The sequence below is a fragment of the Oncorhynchus kisutch genome, linkage group LG18, assembly GCF_002021735.2.
Source record: "Oncorhynchus kisutch isolate 150728-3 linkage group LG18, Okis_V2, whole genome shotgun sequence".
Classification (NCBI taxonomy): Eukaryota; Metazoa; Chordata; class Actinopteri; order Salmoniformes; family Salmonidae; genus Oncorhynchus; species Oncorhynchus kisutch.
Window position 1 is genome coordinate 37,400,304 of NC_034191.2, and position 14,857 is coordinate 37,415,160.

Sequence of the window (14,857 nt, forward strand, 5' to 3'; positions counted from 1 at the left end):
ATGTCACACTGCTTGTTTTTTTGTCAGTCTGAATGTCACACTGCTTGTTTTTTTGTCAGTCTGAATGTCACACTGCTTGTTTTTTTGTCAGTCTGAATGTCACACTGCTTGTTTTTTTGTCAGTCTGAATGTCACACTGCTTGTTTTTTTGTCAGTCTGAATGTCACACTGCTTGTTTTTTTGTCAGTCTGAATGTCACACTGCTTGTTTTTTTGTCAGTCTGAATGTCACACTGCTTGTTTTTTTGTCAGTCTGAATGTCACACTGCTTGTTTTTTTGTCAGTCTGAATGTCACACTGCTTGTTTTTTTGTCAGTCTGAATGTCACACTGCTTGTTTTTTTGTCAGTCTGAATGTCACACTGCTTGTTTTTTTGTCCGTCTGAATGTCACACTGCTTGTTTTTTTGTCAGTCTGAATGTCACACTGCTTGTTTTTTTGTCAGTCTGAATGTCACACTGCTTGTTTTTTTGTCAGTCTGAATGTCACACTGCTTGTCGTTGAGGAGCAGAGTTAATGGTTGTGAAACATGTACGAACATCTTCATGCACTACAGCAGGGTTGTGTTCCATTCCAATTTAGTCAATTCAGGAAGGAAACTGAAATTCCCACTAGAATTGGATTTTCAGAGTCCTTCCTCAGTTGACTGAATTTAAAAAGTGATCAACCCTGCCATATACTCCAGATTTCACAGGCTGTGATAGATAAGGCACAAACCTGAAATCATCCTGGGGTAAGAAGAACTCCTCTAGTTGAATTTGTGAGCGTTAAGGAAAGGACCTCTTTGTCCCTGACACAGGAGCACTGTCGGGATGAATGGGGAACATTTGGTAAGCTATTGATCTACATCCCTCTACCTCAGGGCTGCAGTGCTCGGGGATCAGCTTCTTTGGTCTGTCTGTCTATAGCTGCACTGCAGTGGCTTTTCAGGCAACGGTAGCTGAGCACAGATCTAAGGAGCCATATAGGATTTAATGGAGGAGGGGCAGGCAGGGATGCTGTGGGGCTGCGATTGGAAGATGTGCAAGATAAGTGGATAACAGCTAGTCCCCTGTGTCTTAGTAGAATGACCCTCCTCTCCCCCATGACTCTCCTTCCAGCCATCCCCTAATTTTTCTCTCTCTCACACCTTGTAATACGTGGCTACTGGCTCACTGAATGACGGATGCATTGCGTAGCTTGTCCTGTTTTCCTCTCGCTCCCCCTCTCTCCCCTTCTCGTTGTCTATGTGGCGACAGCATGACTGCCTGCGTCAGCCACTAAATGCTGCTTGCTGCAGTCAGAGGATCGTGTGTGTGTGTGTGTGTGTGTGTAGTTGAGTGAGCCAGGGGGTGCTGCCTCTCTTCTCCTCTGCTACCCTACCCAGCATGTATGGAGGACCGACAGGCTGAATCATCCCACCACCATCTGCAGACTGTGCCAAGGTAACACACTAACATGGATTTGTGTGTGTGAGAGAGAGAAAAATAAAGAATGGGGGAAGAAAGGTTAGGACTGTTATATGTGTGTGTTGGTTTATCTGAGTTTGAAAGACAGTGCTGTGTGCATTGCTGTGTATATTTGGGTATGTGTGCGTTTTGAGGACACTGCATGCATCCCTGCACAGCAGATTTAGTGTGTTGCGCAGAGTCTAGCCCTCTAGCTCTCACTCCTCTTGTCCATTACTCTCTTCCATCCATTGTGCCTGTGCTTGTTATGATAACAAGCTTCCAGCCCTCTCTTTACTGGACTGATTGCGCCATTGTTTATTTGGGGAATACTATGGAATGCTATTCTCATGCTGTCACCTTTATGTGTTGATCTCGTGCTTGCATGCCCGTTTTACTGGAAGGCGCTGACACATTGATCATGTGACCATGATAATCCGGGATTGATAGTATCAGGCGTTGGTCATTTCTTGTGTTTTTTTCACACATTTGATTTGCACGTATGTGGTGTGAAATCACGGACTTCTCCTTTAAAACAGGCCTGTGTTTTTAATCTACTGGTAGAGATTTACTCAGATGGCGTCTATATCAGCGTATTGCACTGCAGCTCCTTACAAATCAAAGTTAGACAGCCAGCAAATGATTCAATACTCTGTGGAGTCAGGGTCTATTTGTGAAGAGCATAATCAACTCTTACTCTACCTCTCGTCCTCACTGTTCGTTGTGTCTCTATATCCCGTCGTAGTTCGGCTATTTCTTTGTCTTTCGTACTGTTGTATCCTTTCTGATTGGCTATTCCTGTGTCTTTTCATGGATTGTCCAGGAAGCTACTGCTCTTCTGTTGACGTTGTCTGTTCACACTAGTTGTTTATCTGTGTTCACCGCATTCTCTTTGTCTCTCTTAGGGATCTATCCTCTTTATTCCTGTGTGTTTTTACGGTCTTTGTCCCAGTCTCTTTCTTTCTGTCAGTGTTTTCTTGTTTTTTTTTCTAGAGCTAATGCTATTCTTATGTCCATGTTCTCACTCTCTTTCTCTCCATATCTGACACACTGTCCTATTTCCCTGTCTTGTTTCTGTCTGTTTCTTTGTCCACCTCTGTTTTGCTTTTCATTCTCTTGTCTGTGTAAACCCTCTATTCAGTCACTGGAGAGCAATCACTTACTGCCAGTCTCTCTATCCCTGTGTGTGTGCTTGCGAGTGCACATCATGGCAGATAGCAGGTGTGTGTTGGTGGTCCTGTGGATGAGCATGGAGTGTGTGTGTCTGAGGCAGGTGCCGGGCACCACTGTCCTGCTGCTAAACACCTTGGCCTGGGCATGGACAGGTCAGTAACAAGACTGGATCACAAAAACTAAGAGATGGAAAATATACCACCTCACAGAGTATACTACTCGGTTCTTTATGAGTTACAGTATATTGATAAAGATTCTGATGAGATACCAATGAAAAGTACATTGAAATAGACACTGAGTTTCAAGGGCACATCTTTTTTTATTTTTTTTACATCAACTTCTCTGTCCAGGTGCCATCGAACATGCGCCCAAAATTGATGGACGGCATCGAGCTGCACTAACACTGAAAGAGAATGTCACCCACAAGTTCAACTGCCAATCAGAGGGTTGGAATCCTCATGCCCCGCCCCTGTTGACGTGGTATCTTAACGGGGAGCGACAGAGACCGCCGTCGGACAAGCGGACACCTGGGCGCCTGGTGGTGACATCACGGGAGAAGTCTGGGCTGCTGACACCGGACTCCAAGCACAACAGCACCTTCTCTCTGAGAGCCAGGAAGTGGGATAGAGAGCTAGTATGTGCCGCCTCCAGCCCTCACAGTGGAGAGAGCTACAACGCCACCGTCACCCTCAATGTGCAGTGTGAGGAGCCTTGTTGAATGATCTGCTGATGTTGTGTGGGGAATGTGCTAATATGATTATCTGTTGTGGCTGTTAAGGTTTCACTTACTTGTTGAATTAAGGTTACATATCCAACGGCAGTATTAACCCCAGTCCTTCTGCTTACTCAGATATTATCATTGGCCGCAGTGCTAATATCAATATCCAATATGATCCCACCACTGTAGGTTATTTAAACCCAGTAGTACATTGAACTGATGTGATGCTCAGTTTCCCTCTCTTTATTCTGTTCCCCTTTTCTATCACAGTCCAGCCAGAGATTCTGCGTGTGAACGCTCACTACACTGAAACCTCAGACCCTGGCCTCTCCTTGGTCCTCTTTGCCTTGGTACGGTCAAACCCCCCTGCCCACATCACCTGGGTGGACCAGTCCGGTCAGCGGGTGGCCAACACTTCGGACTTCCTCATCCTGGACTCGCGGAGCTACCCCTGGCTGACCAATCACACGCTGCAGGTCGCCCCGAGCAGCCTATCAGGGAACGTCTCCGTAAACGCCAGCAACAGTGTTGGTGCAGCTCAGAGCAACCTAGCTCTGGCAGGTCTGACAGGTCAATATCACTTCGACCCTTTTCTTACTATCATGCCGCCGACACGAACAAACTGTCTTGTATATTTTCTTTTCAGCAAAGGGTGGATGCGTAACCAGGCATAGCTTGATTTGGCCCAGCTCAGCTCGGTTCAGTAGTGTGAATAGCCCTTTTTCCCACTACAGCTCAGATCATAGGCCCCCTTTTTCTGTATTCTCCAGAGTTCCTCCAGTCCAGGGTGGAGGTGCCGGTGCTGGGCATCCTGACAGGGGGCGCTGTGGGCTTCGTTACCTTCCTCATCCTCAGCCTTCTGGTGCTCTGCCTTCTGCACAAGAACAAGGGCAAGGCCATCATCGGTGAGATAGGGGAGCAAGGAGGGTGGGAGGAACTGTTGTAGTTTGATGGTACAGTGAATGAAGTGCTTTAAGTCTCTGAAGAATGTCTGTTCTTTTTCAGATGAGCCAGTCGAGATTATAATGGCGAAAAAATGGTAACGTACATTTATTTAGTTAGTCGGTCTGTTGTTTGTGTCAGTTGTCAGCATAGGTATGTGTCTAAATGTCCCTTTCTACAGTAAGTCGCTCGGGAAAAGAGTGTCTGCTAAAACGTAATACCTATCAGTGGCGATATTAGCATGTACTAGGTCTTGGTGGGGAAAGAAATAAATAAATGTGTGATGCATGCCAGCTAAGCCACTACACAGCACAACACTAAACAATACATTAATTGCACTGTAATGGTGACATACGGTGCCCACAAACTGTTAGGGCCTATGTAAAGCTGCCCGAACAGCAGTCCCAACATCTTACCACTGCTACACCTGGCTATCAGCGGAGCCTTGTCTGGCAGCGAAACAGTTCATTCAGCCTCATTTACTGCCTTTTAAAAAAACATAGCTGATATGGCTGACTTCCTTAAACAAATATGGTTTCTACTAACAATTGAGATGGACAAACTATGGCATAATGGGACGAAAAGCAGATGAAAGGAAATCCTTAACTTCGATTAAGACATTAATGAGCGAGCTAGGACGGACATAACTGTTAGTGAATATAATGATTTGTTTAGCACTTTTGAAATGTACAGCAACAGAATTCAGAATATGGGCTGTTCTCACAGTGTTCTCCCTGTACACCAAGTCAGAACTGTAGGACAAATAAGGGGGCATATAAGCAGACAATGAAAGCTTTTACAATATTCAATGATTACATTTCACTTAAACAGGTTATAGGCTACAGTAGAGCAGTCAGAACAGTAGGCAAAATTAAGAAGGGTAAATAGTCCAAATTATTAGGGTGAGGCATATGGCCTACTAAAATCTTACTACACAACATACACTTAGTATTACTTTCTTAGCTACAGTAACATATCTCCCTGGAATATTACAGAATTTATGCCGCAGCATACAATACATTTTTGGACTCACCTTGTTGTGCTGTGCTCACTTGAACAGGAAGGTGGAGTGGCGGTACTTCGTGGGCAAATTTTGTCATCAAATTCTGTCATTCTCTGGATTTATGGTGCTTTCAAGACAAGTTGGATGACCGTTCAAAATGTATTTTCCCAGTCGGAGCTCGTTTATTCCTGACTTCCCGGTTGTCTTGAACTCACTAAAGTCAAGTTTTCGCAGTTCCAAGTTGTTTTGAGCATGACCCAAATCATGCTTCATTGACAACATGGCCAATGTTGAATGTTTATCATTTTAAACTTGGAAAAGAGCCCCTTAATGCCATATTTGGGACCACACAGCCACGGTCACTGATTCCATCCAAACCACTTGTTAAATTTGTGATTTCCAACTTGTTGCGTAATATTTATGTCCAATAGCCGATGAGCAACGATACGTTTTACCCATAATTTCTCTTCATATGGCAAGGATTAAAAAGGTTTTGTTAGTAGATTGTCGACTTGATGACTGCTAGCTCAGATTGGGAAAATATGACGTTGACGTGATCAGTCCAGTCAAAGCTACTGTACATGTAACGTGATTTGACGTCATTTTATCTGTGGCCAATGACCTTGAGCCTTCTTGGATGGACACTTTTATAATGTGACTATGGCAGCACCCAAAGTGCTAGAATTTTCAAGGTCGTCTCTTACACTTGGCAGTGACGTAGTGTCCCCATGAGTGACAGAACACTGAGCATCGCTCTGTATGTTCCGCTGGCTAGCCCCACCACCACCACAGAAAGCACTGAGCTTGGCTGAAACACCTGCATTTTGGAGCTGCCTTACTCAAGAAAGCAAAAAAGAGACCATGTTTGTATGCAGCTTTATTAACTCAAAGATATGCATAATTTTTTACATTGTTTGAAAACTGATATCTGACCTGTATTAATGTCAAAATAACATGCAAAACAGGCAAGCCCCTCTGCCCCACCTGCCCAGAATTATGGGTTGCCACTGTTTACTATGTATTGTATTCATGCTCCTCTTTAAGTATTTACAGTACAAGGCAAGTGTCTGTATAATTATATACTTTACATGGGTGTATTCACTAGGAAACAAACAGACGCAAACGGGCCAAAACGGGGATGGGCATACCTGAACTTATCCAATAAGAAACGTTTTGCTACGGTGTGCACTAATAAATACACGCCATGACTCTTGTTTCAGTATGGAATCATCTAGTGTGAAGGTAGACAAGATATCCCTACCCAGAGAGAACATGTCTCTACCTTCCAACATGCAACTCAACGACCTCGGCACCCTGCATAAAGGTAAGACACTACTGCTGAGAGACCGATGCCCCATTAGAACCGAGGCAGAAGTCTCATCAATGGTGCAAAGCAATTACAGAACAGGAAAAAGAGTGGCCATTTTGGTGCCCTGGGCACTGGCATCTGTCCCTGTGGTCTTCTCTATGACTCTGTCCCATCTGTTACTCTACTTCCTCATCCCCATGCTGTCTCTCTGTAGCCCTCGAGACCGCCAAACACCACCTTGGGGACAAGATGAGAGAGGAAGAGGAGGATCTGTCTGCTGCCTACGCTGCCAGGGGTAAGACAGGGTTCAGATGTTTAAGGTTAGCTTGTCTGTTGAATAGAAATGAGTGGGCCCAGTCTACACTTTCCACACTAATATAATGTGTAACATAGTTTCAGGCGTGTTACGGAGCGTGTGGATGTGTTTATATATACCATTCGATGTGTGTGAGCCTATAATTCTCGTTTGTGTGTATATACTGTGCACCACATATGTCCATACATTGTTCTAAAGGTTGTTGTTGACACCCCCTCCAGGCTTCGCCCTGTACCCCATGGTGGGCTACATCTATAAGGTGAACAGCAAGAGCAGTGATGAGATCTGGCTCTGACTACTATGCCCCCAGTTCCACCACTGGGTGGTCAAACCACAGTGCAATGGGCCAAAAGGAACCTGTGGAACGACTGCCAGTCAACCAATCAGCCGATCCCATCTTCAACAAGGACCAATAGAGATGCTGACATGATTACAGGTGCAGACCAGCAAGGGGAACCTGTTTGGAAGATACTGTAGTTAGCGAACTCACTCTGGGGTTGTCCAGATGAACCTATTACAGCAGGTAATCACATTCCAACTTGATCAGAAACTCCGAATATCAGGTCCTATGTTGATTGGTTAGTGTATTTCAAGCTGACAGGTATAAGTCTGTAGCCTGGTCCTATATCTGTTTGTGCTGTCTGTCTGTTTGGTGTGACTATATGTCACAAACAGATCTGGGACCAGAAGGGTACAGTTGTGATATCAAGTGAATACATTTAGATGGCTCTAAACACCTAAACCAATACTCAGTGTGGAAAGTATACTATACCTGTGTTTTAGATGGTTTACACTGACTGACACCTACCACTCCTCCATATACTACAGTCTGTTGATCATGTACCATAACCATGAACTCCTGTTGGATTAAGGAATGCTTCATGTTCTTTGTATATCATAATGTCCAAGACAATGTATGTGAACTGACATATTTCTATGGCTATATACATAAACAATAGATATTCATCTACAAGTATAAAATATGTGTATATGTATATTTGTATTCATATGTATATGTGTATAAAATAAATCTAATAAAGATGAATATGACTAAGGATTTGACTATGGATGGAGAATTCTGCTCTTTGTATTTATTCAACCAGCAGGGGGCGCTAATCTTTACCGTAGTTAAGATGGAGACTGACGGATCCAACTGTCTATTGATTTACATATGATGGTCTGTCTGGCTTGTCATATTAATGTTGTCACCAGAGGTCATCGGGGCTTTGCAGGTCAGGGCATCATCGGGGGACAGTGAAGGGCTGGTTCTGCTGTAATGGAGCCCAGAGACTTGTGTTGGCCCATTTCAGTGTGCTGAGCCAGTGGGAGGAAATGCAGCCTGTACTCTGATGGAAATTGTAATGACATCTACATATGACAATTATATATCCCAGATTGTGTTCATTGGACACTGCTGAGAGGGAAGTTATACTGTCCTATATTTTATGGTTCTGACACTGCTGACTGGCTAGATGAGATTGTGTGTAGATTTGAACAGAAAGACGATGTTATGACCCCCAAAATCAACATTTTGTCTTACTGCAATTCTTCCAAGAAAAGTGTTTTCTGTCTTACCTTTGGTTAGTGCATTGTTGTTGTTTTTTTGATGTAGGGGTGGGTAGTGTTTGAGGCATTGTGTCTTAGTGACTGGGTGAGAGTGTGACTGTGTTCCAGGTGCCAGTTGTAGGTTACAGGGTGTTGTGGTCTACCGTAGCCAAGCAGGAAGCTGCTTTGTGGGATCATCTCTCTGTCTTCCTCACATGGCTCCTTTTGCAGAGCAGTAGGGATTTTAGGTTCTACAGAATCATTGGGACATAACTTTCTTAAAGAAATGTGAGTATGATCATAATCATGTTTTACTGCTTCGTAAAACCATATTCCATACTAAAAACCATTAGACTCTCTCAAATGATTTTTTGCAATTTACCGTAGGCCCATATGTAATTCTTCTTACCCTTTTATAATATGGTATTACACATTGGGACATAGTTGTATCAAAAGTGTCTTGCTAAAGCAGCATGTTGAAGATATTTTGAGCTGTGGCCTCACTCATAACTCAACCCAGAGAAATGACAGAGGTACCAGATAGAGACAGCCCCCAGTGTAACGGAAGATAAACCAATCATACACACTTCCTCCTCATAGACATAGAGACAGACAGACCTACTGAGAAGGTGACATTTTGGAAACATACAGGGGAAAGGATTCCATATTAAGGTATGTTTTTATTTTTGAACTCCTATTCTGAAGAGTTGATAGAGACGCTTAAAGAGTTGGCATCACTGGCATTAGAAAGGTTTACAATTTAAAAGGTTTGTTGGAGCCTAAGGATGTGTAAAATGACACAAAACAACAATAAATCAACATGATTGTGTAAAGGTGTTTTTTTTGTGATATGTCTCAATTCAGTAAATAAAGATGTATGTGTCTTTCTATTATGATACAAAATAGAAGTTTGAGTAAAATTAAAATGGCTGACTAGGGACAGAAATGGTGTCTCCTACAATGGCTGTGTATGAAATGATACACCAGTTTAATTTCCCCAGGAGAATCGAGAGAAGAGTAAGTAGAATGAAGTGGATCATACTCTTGGCTCATCTGTTGGTGATTTGGACCATGACTGGTACGTTTTGGGAGAATATCTATGAATAAAAAAAAGACTGACAGACTGCGTAAAAAAAAATGTCAGAAATGATTCAACACACCAGTTTTTTTTCTGATCACTTTTTATTATTATTCCTGACTAGATTAATCAGATGGATGACATTTAAAAAGTACAATATCAATGATGTCAAGGTCACTTTCGGGATCTTTTTACTGTGACCCTAACTGATGCTTCCCCCATTCTTTTTACAGTAGCTGAAGATTCAGTCCCAAGTAAGTGACCAGATTTAATCCAGGTCCTGTTTCGATCTAACTATGAATCAAATCTATCTAACCGAACTGACTAAAACCCACCATAAGTATTGGCATCCTTGATAGAGATGAGCAGAACATACTGTATAAAAGAAATAATACAAAAACTGAGCTATATTATATGCAAAAAAAAATATGGGCAAGTTATATTAATTTATACTAATGCAATTGCTCTGAAAAAAAATATGATTTTGTCATCTGACCGTAGCACCGCCTGGAGTTTGATACATGACGTTGGCATTTAGATTGGAACCGGTGCTATGGTCAGATTGCATGAAAATTGAGCTCTTCGGCCACGGACATCAGTGGTGGGTTTGGTGTTGAAAAACAGAAGCATATGCAGAAAAGTATCTCATACCTACTGTAAAATATGGTGGTGGATTTTTTTGATGTTATGGGGCTATTTTGCTTCTACTGGTCCTGGGGCCCTTGTTAAGGTCAAAAGCATCAAGTAACAGGACATTGTAGACAAAAACCTGGTTGCTTCTGCCAGGATCTTCTAGCAAGACCATAAAAACAAGCACTAATCAAAATCCACAAAGAAATGGTTAATTGACCGCAGAATCAGCATTTTGCAATGGCCCTCTTAGGCTCTGGACTTGAACTCCATTTTAAACCTGTAGTTTGAATTGAAAAGGGCCGTCCATAAGAGCAGACGAAGGATATCAAGGACCTGGAAAGATTCTGTGTGGAGGAATGGTCTAGGATCAAATCAAATGGTATTTGTCTAATGCTTCGTAAACAACAGGTGTAGACTAACAGTGAAATGCATACTTACGAGCCATTCCCAACAATGCAGAGAGAAAGAAAGAGAAATAATGACACAAGGAATAAATACACCATGAGTAATGATAACTTGGCTATATATACACGGGGTACCAGTACCGAGTCGATGTGCAGGGGTACGAGGTAATTGAAGAAGATAAGTACATATTAGGTAGGGATAAAGTAACTAGGCAACAGGATAGATAATAAACAGTAACAGCAGCGCATGTGTTGAGTCAAAAGTGTGGATCCCAAATTACTTCAATGGGTGACATGTCTGGAATATGCAGGCCATGGAAGAACTGGGACGTTTTCAGCTACCAGGAATTGTTGAAGATCCTTGCGACATGGGGCCATGCATTATCATGCTGAAACATGAGGTGATGGTGGCAGATGAATGCCAAGACAATGGGCCTCAGGATCTAGTCATGGAATCTCTGTACATTCAAATTGTCATTGATAAAATGAAAGCTTATTTATCTCAAATGTTGCGCACATCCCTGTTAGTCCGAAGCTTATGTCTGCCCATACCATAACTCCACCGCCACTATGGGGCACTCTGTTCACAATGTTGACATCAGCAAACTGCTCGCCCACACGACACCATAGACGTGGTCTGCGGTTGTGAGGCTGGTTCAACATACTGCCAAATTCTCTAAAACATTGTTGGAGGTGGCTTATGGTAGAGAAATAAACATTAAATTCTCTGGCAACAGCTCTGGTGGTCAGCATGCCAATTGCTCGCTCCCTCAAAACTTGAGATATCTGTGGCATTGTGTTGTGTGACAAAACTTCACATTTTAGAGTGCCCTTTTACTGCCCCCAACAAAAGGTGCACCTGTGTTATGATCATGCTGTTGAATCGGCTTCTTGATATGCCACACCTGTCAGGTGGATGTATTATCTTGGCAAAGGAGAAATGCTCACTAACAGGGATGTGCACAACATTTGAGATAAATAAGCTTGTGCGTATGGAACATTTCTGGGATCTTTTATTACAGCACATTAAACATGGGACCAACACTTTCAATGTTGCGTTTATATATTTTTTCAGTGTTTTTAGCTGTCTTATGGCTTAGGGGTAAAAACTGTTCAGGGTCCTGTTGGTTCCAGACTTGGTCCATCGGTACCACTTGCCGTGCGGTGGCAGAGAGAATAGTCTATGACTAGGGTGACTGGAGTCTTTGAGAATTTTTAGGGTCTTTCACTGACACCGCCTGGTACAGAGGTCCCGGATGGCAGGGAGCTCGGCCCCAGTGATGTACTGGGCTGTACACACTACCCTCTGTAGCGCTTTGCGGTCAGATGTAAGCAGTTGCCATACCAAGCCGTGATGCAGCCAGTCAAGATGCTCTCAATGATCAAACTTCTTTTAGGATCTGAGGACCCATGCCGAATCTTTTCAGAGGGGGAAGAGGCGTTGTCGTGCCCTCTTCACGACTCTGTTGGTGTTTGTGGACCATGATAATTCCTTAGTGATGTGGACACCAAGGAATTTGAAGCTCTCGACCTGCTCCACTATACCCCCATCTATTTGGATGGGGGCTTGCTTGGCCCTCCGTTTCCTATAGTTCAGAATCAGCTCCTTTTTTCTTGCTGATGTTGGTGCTGAGATTGTTGTCCTGGCACCACACTGCCAGGTCTCTGATCTGCCAACGTGTTTTCCAATCTCATAAAACATTTTACAAAAAGGCTGTGTAATTATCCTCGCAAGGGGAGGGTGCTAGATTATTGAAAAAGGGAGTGCCAATAATGTTTACCCTTATCTTTTTAATATTTTTTTGTATTACTTGTTAAACAAAATCTCTTTCTCTGAGCAATTGTATTACTTGTATTAATTGTATTAGTATTAAATAATCATAAATATTTGAGCATACAGTATAGCTCATTTATTTCACAGTCTTTTTTGTTTATCTTTATCAAGGGTGCCAATAATTATAGACCTGACTGTATGTCTACCTAATATGCATTTGCTTAAATAACAGAAACAGAGCATGAGGAAAAAGTAGATGGAGAGAAACACGAATATCCCGAAAGGGCTTATCAATCTATCTTATCTAATGCTGGTGTGTTTATTTCTTTAGAACTTAAAATAAAAGTGGAAGAATCCTCCTCGGACAAGATCAAATTATCATGTCCTGATGGTTTCCATTTTCAAAATACTAATGAGACTACTCGAACACTGGAATACAAGGATGAGAACACAAATGAGTATGTATGCAAGAAAGTCAATGGTCTTGTCTCAGACGATAGCAACGTCAAAATCTACGTGAAATTTCGGAGTAAGTACAGTACTGCCATTTCCCTCAATGTATAATTATACCTCACAATAATAGAAGTCAATGTTTTGTTTTGTGTGTATGCCATTTTAACACACATCATTATAACGTACGTGTGTGTGTGGCGTGCTTGTGTGTGTGTGTGTGTGTTCCCAGCCTGTGATAACTGCGTCGAGCTGGATACAACTGCGGCTGTAGGGATGGTTGTGGGAGACCTGGTGGCCACTGTCCTGATTGGAGTAGCTGTCTACAGCATCGCCTCACAGCCCAAAGCAACACTGATCACCGGCAAGAAAAGTGAGTGACCACACAAAGGGGAAAAACATAGGATATGTGAACTTGAAATTTGAATGATACCTGACGAGCCCTTACTTTAAACGTTGCGCATAGAATGGAGAAAACTCAGAAGTGAACACTTCTGATTGAGATGTTCTTAAAAATGAAATATTTTACAGTAAACATTCAAAAATAATACACATGAAGACCATAATCAATAATGTAATGCAATATTTCATTTCTGTCTTTCACCCCTAGCATCTAGCAAAATGGGGCTCATCAACAATGAGGCGAGTGCAAACGAAGACCTCACTGGCAACTATCAGGTAGGTGTTTCCTGGCTTCTTTGAGCCACGATCTTGACATGAACAAAATAACGAGTCAAAGTCATTAAGTTATAGCGATGGGTTGATCCATTTGTGTCTGTCTGATCTTTCTTTCTTTCTTTCTTTCTTTCTTTCTTTCTTTCTTTCTTTCTTTCTTTCTTTCTTTCTTTCTTTCTTTCTTTCTTTCTTTCTTTCTTTCTTTCTTTCTTTCTTTCTTTCTTTCTTTCTTTCTTTCTTTCTTTCTTTCTTTCTTTCTTTCTTTCTTTCTTTCTTTCTTTCTTTCTTTCTTTCTTTCTTTCTTTCTTTCTTTCTTTCTTTCTCTCTCTCACAGCCCCTGAATAAAAGGCGCATGGACAGATCTGAGTACAGCACTCTGCCAGAAAGGAGATAAAGAGAAAAATAAAATGTAGAGCACACTCTTTAAGCTCCGTTCGAAGATCCGTTTCGGATTGAAACATAGTGAATTGGGAGCTTTAATGTTGTGCGGGCCATCTTGTTCTTTACAAGTATTATTTATCAGCCCGGTACATTAGTTTTTTTTTAAGGTTGTGCGTATGACCACACATTTGTCTACAAATAAAATGTGCTCAGTGCTACATTACTTTTACAAACCACAAAATAATTGTTGCAATGCATTGAGTGAAGGCAGAAATCCATGACAAGTCCCTCAACTGTCCATTTGATGTACAGAGTCATTGACTGTTTGCTCTGTTGCTTTGTTTACTTTGATCTACTGCTTTGCTAGAGCTAAGATTTCCTTTTGGTACCATAAATTGTATTTGTCCAACTTCACACATGTTTGTTGATTTCCCCAATTTTTATATTGAGAATTTGTTTGGCATGATGCCTCATAAGGTTAATATTACTGTATATAGACATATATACATTTTCCTTGTATTTATATTTGTTTTCATTTAGGCTGTTTTGTCATTCCATGACGTAACATAATTTGTTATTTGCTTTTATAGTCCGAGCTGATACCTTTTTTCAACCTGTGTACAGAAAATGTTTGACGAATTCAGGTGTACCATGGGGAGCGGAGGTTTGTTATGGATTCAGGTGTACCATGGGGAGCGGAGGTTTGTTGTGAATTCAGGTGTACCATGGGGAGCGGAGGTTTGTTATGAATTCAGGTGTACCATGGGGAGCGGAGGTTTGTTATGAATTCAGGTGTACCATGGGGAGCGGAGGTTTGTTATGAATTCAGGTGTACCATGGGGAGCGGAGGTTTGTTGTGAATTCAGGTGTACCATGGGGAGCGGAGGTTTGTTATGAATTCAGGTGTACCATGGGGAGCGGAGGTTTGTTATGAATTCAGGTGTACCATGGGGAGCTGAGGTTTGTTGTGAATTCAGGTGTACCATGGGGAAGGAGGTTTGTTATGAACTCAGGTGTACCATGGGGAACTG

The 14,857-nt window shown here is 42.2% G+C and overlaps 2 protein-coding genes across 3 annotated transcripts; both read left to right on the forward strand.

The window, feature by feature from the left end:
• Positions 1 to 969: 969 nt before the first annotated feature.
• Positions 970 to 7,943, forward strand: tmem25 (transmembrane protein 25). Of its 2 annotated transcripts, XM_020508704.2 has the most exons (9): positions 1,276 to 1,422; positions 2,640 to 2,750; positions 2,949 to 3,299; positions 3,587 to 3,886; positions 4,087 to 4,221; positions 4,322 to 4,355; positions 6,482 to 6,585; positions 6,785 to 6,865; positions 7,108 to 7,943. In XM_020508704.2, the coding sequence occupies exons 2-9, from the start codon at positions 2,669 to 2,671 to the stop codon at positions 7,179 to 7,181; spliced, it is 1,161 nt and encodes a 386-aa protein (XP_020364293.1). In that variant the 5' UTR covers positions 1,276 to 1,422; positions 2,640 to 2,668; the 3' UTR covers positions 7,182 to 7,943. The 2 variants fall into 2 exon arrangements, with proteins under 2 accessions (XP_020364292.1, XP_020364293.1); XM_020508703.2 differs by having other exon boundaries at positions 970 to 2,750.
• A 1,082-nt stretch (positions 7,944 to 9,025) lies between these two features.
• Positions 9,026 to 14,242, forward strand: LOC109909369 (T-cell surface glycoprotein CD3 delta chain). Its single transcript, XM_020508430.2, has 7 exons — positions 9,026 to 9,103; positions 9,433 to 9,509; positions 9,743 to 9,763; positions 12,652 to 12,849; positions 13,003 to 13,143; positions 13,381 to 13,448; positions 13,780 to 14,242. The coding sequence occupies exons 2-7, from the start codon at positions 9,458 to 9,460 to the stop codon at positions 13,837 to 13,839; spliced, it is 540 nt and encodes a 179-aa protein (XP_020364019.2). The 5' UTR covers positions 9,026 to 9,103; positions 9,433 to 9,457; the 3' UTR covers positions 13,840 to 14,242.
• The last annotated feature ends 615 nt before the right edge of the window (positions 14,243 to 14,857 follow it).

Bases quoted from the DNA above. Each gene is read 5' to 3' on its own strand.
- tmem25 (XM_020508703.2), top strand. From the start codon at position 2,435: ATGTCCATGTTCTCACTCTCTTTCTCTCCATATCTGACACACTGTCCT. The intron at 3,887-4,086 runs GTCAATATCACT...TGTATTCTCCAG, and splicing joins AGCTCTGGCAGGTCTGACAG to AGTTCCTCCAGTCCAGGGTG. The intron at 6,586-6,784 runs GTAAGACACTAC...GTCTCTCTGTAG, and splicing joins CCTCGGCACCCTGCATAAAG to CCCTCGAGACCGCCAAACAC.
- LOC109909369 (XM_020508430.2), top strand. From the start codon at position 9,458: ATGAAGTGGATCATACTCTTGGCTCATCTGTTGGTGATTTGGACCATG. The intron at 9,510-9,742 runs GTACGTTTTGGG...TTCTTTTTACAG, and splicing joins GGTGATTTGGACCATGACTG to TAGCTGAAGATTCAGTCCCA. The intron at 13,144-13,380 runs GTGAGTGACCAC...TTTCACCCCTAG, and splicing joins ACTGATCACCGGCAAGAAAA to CATCTAGCAAAATGGGGCTC.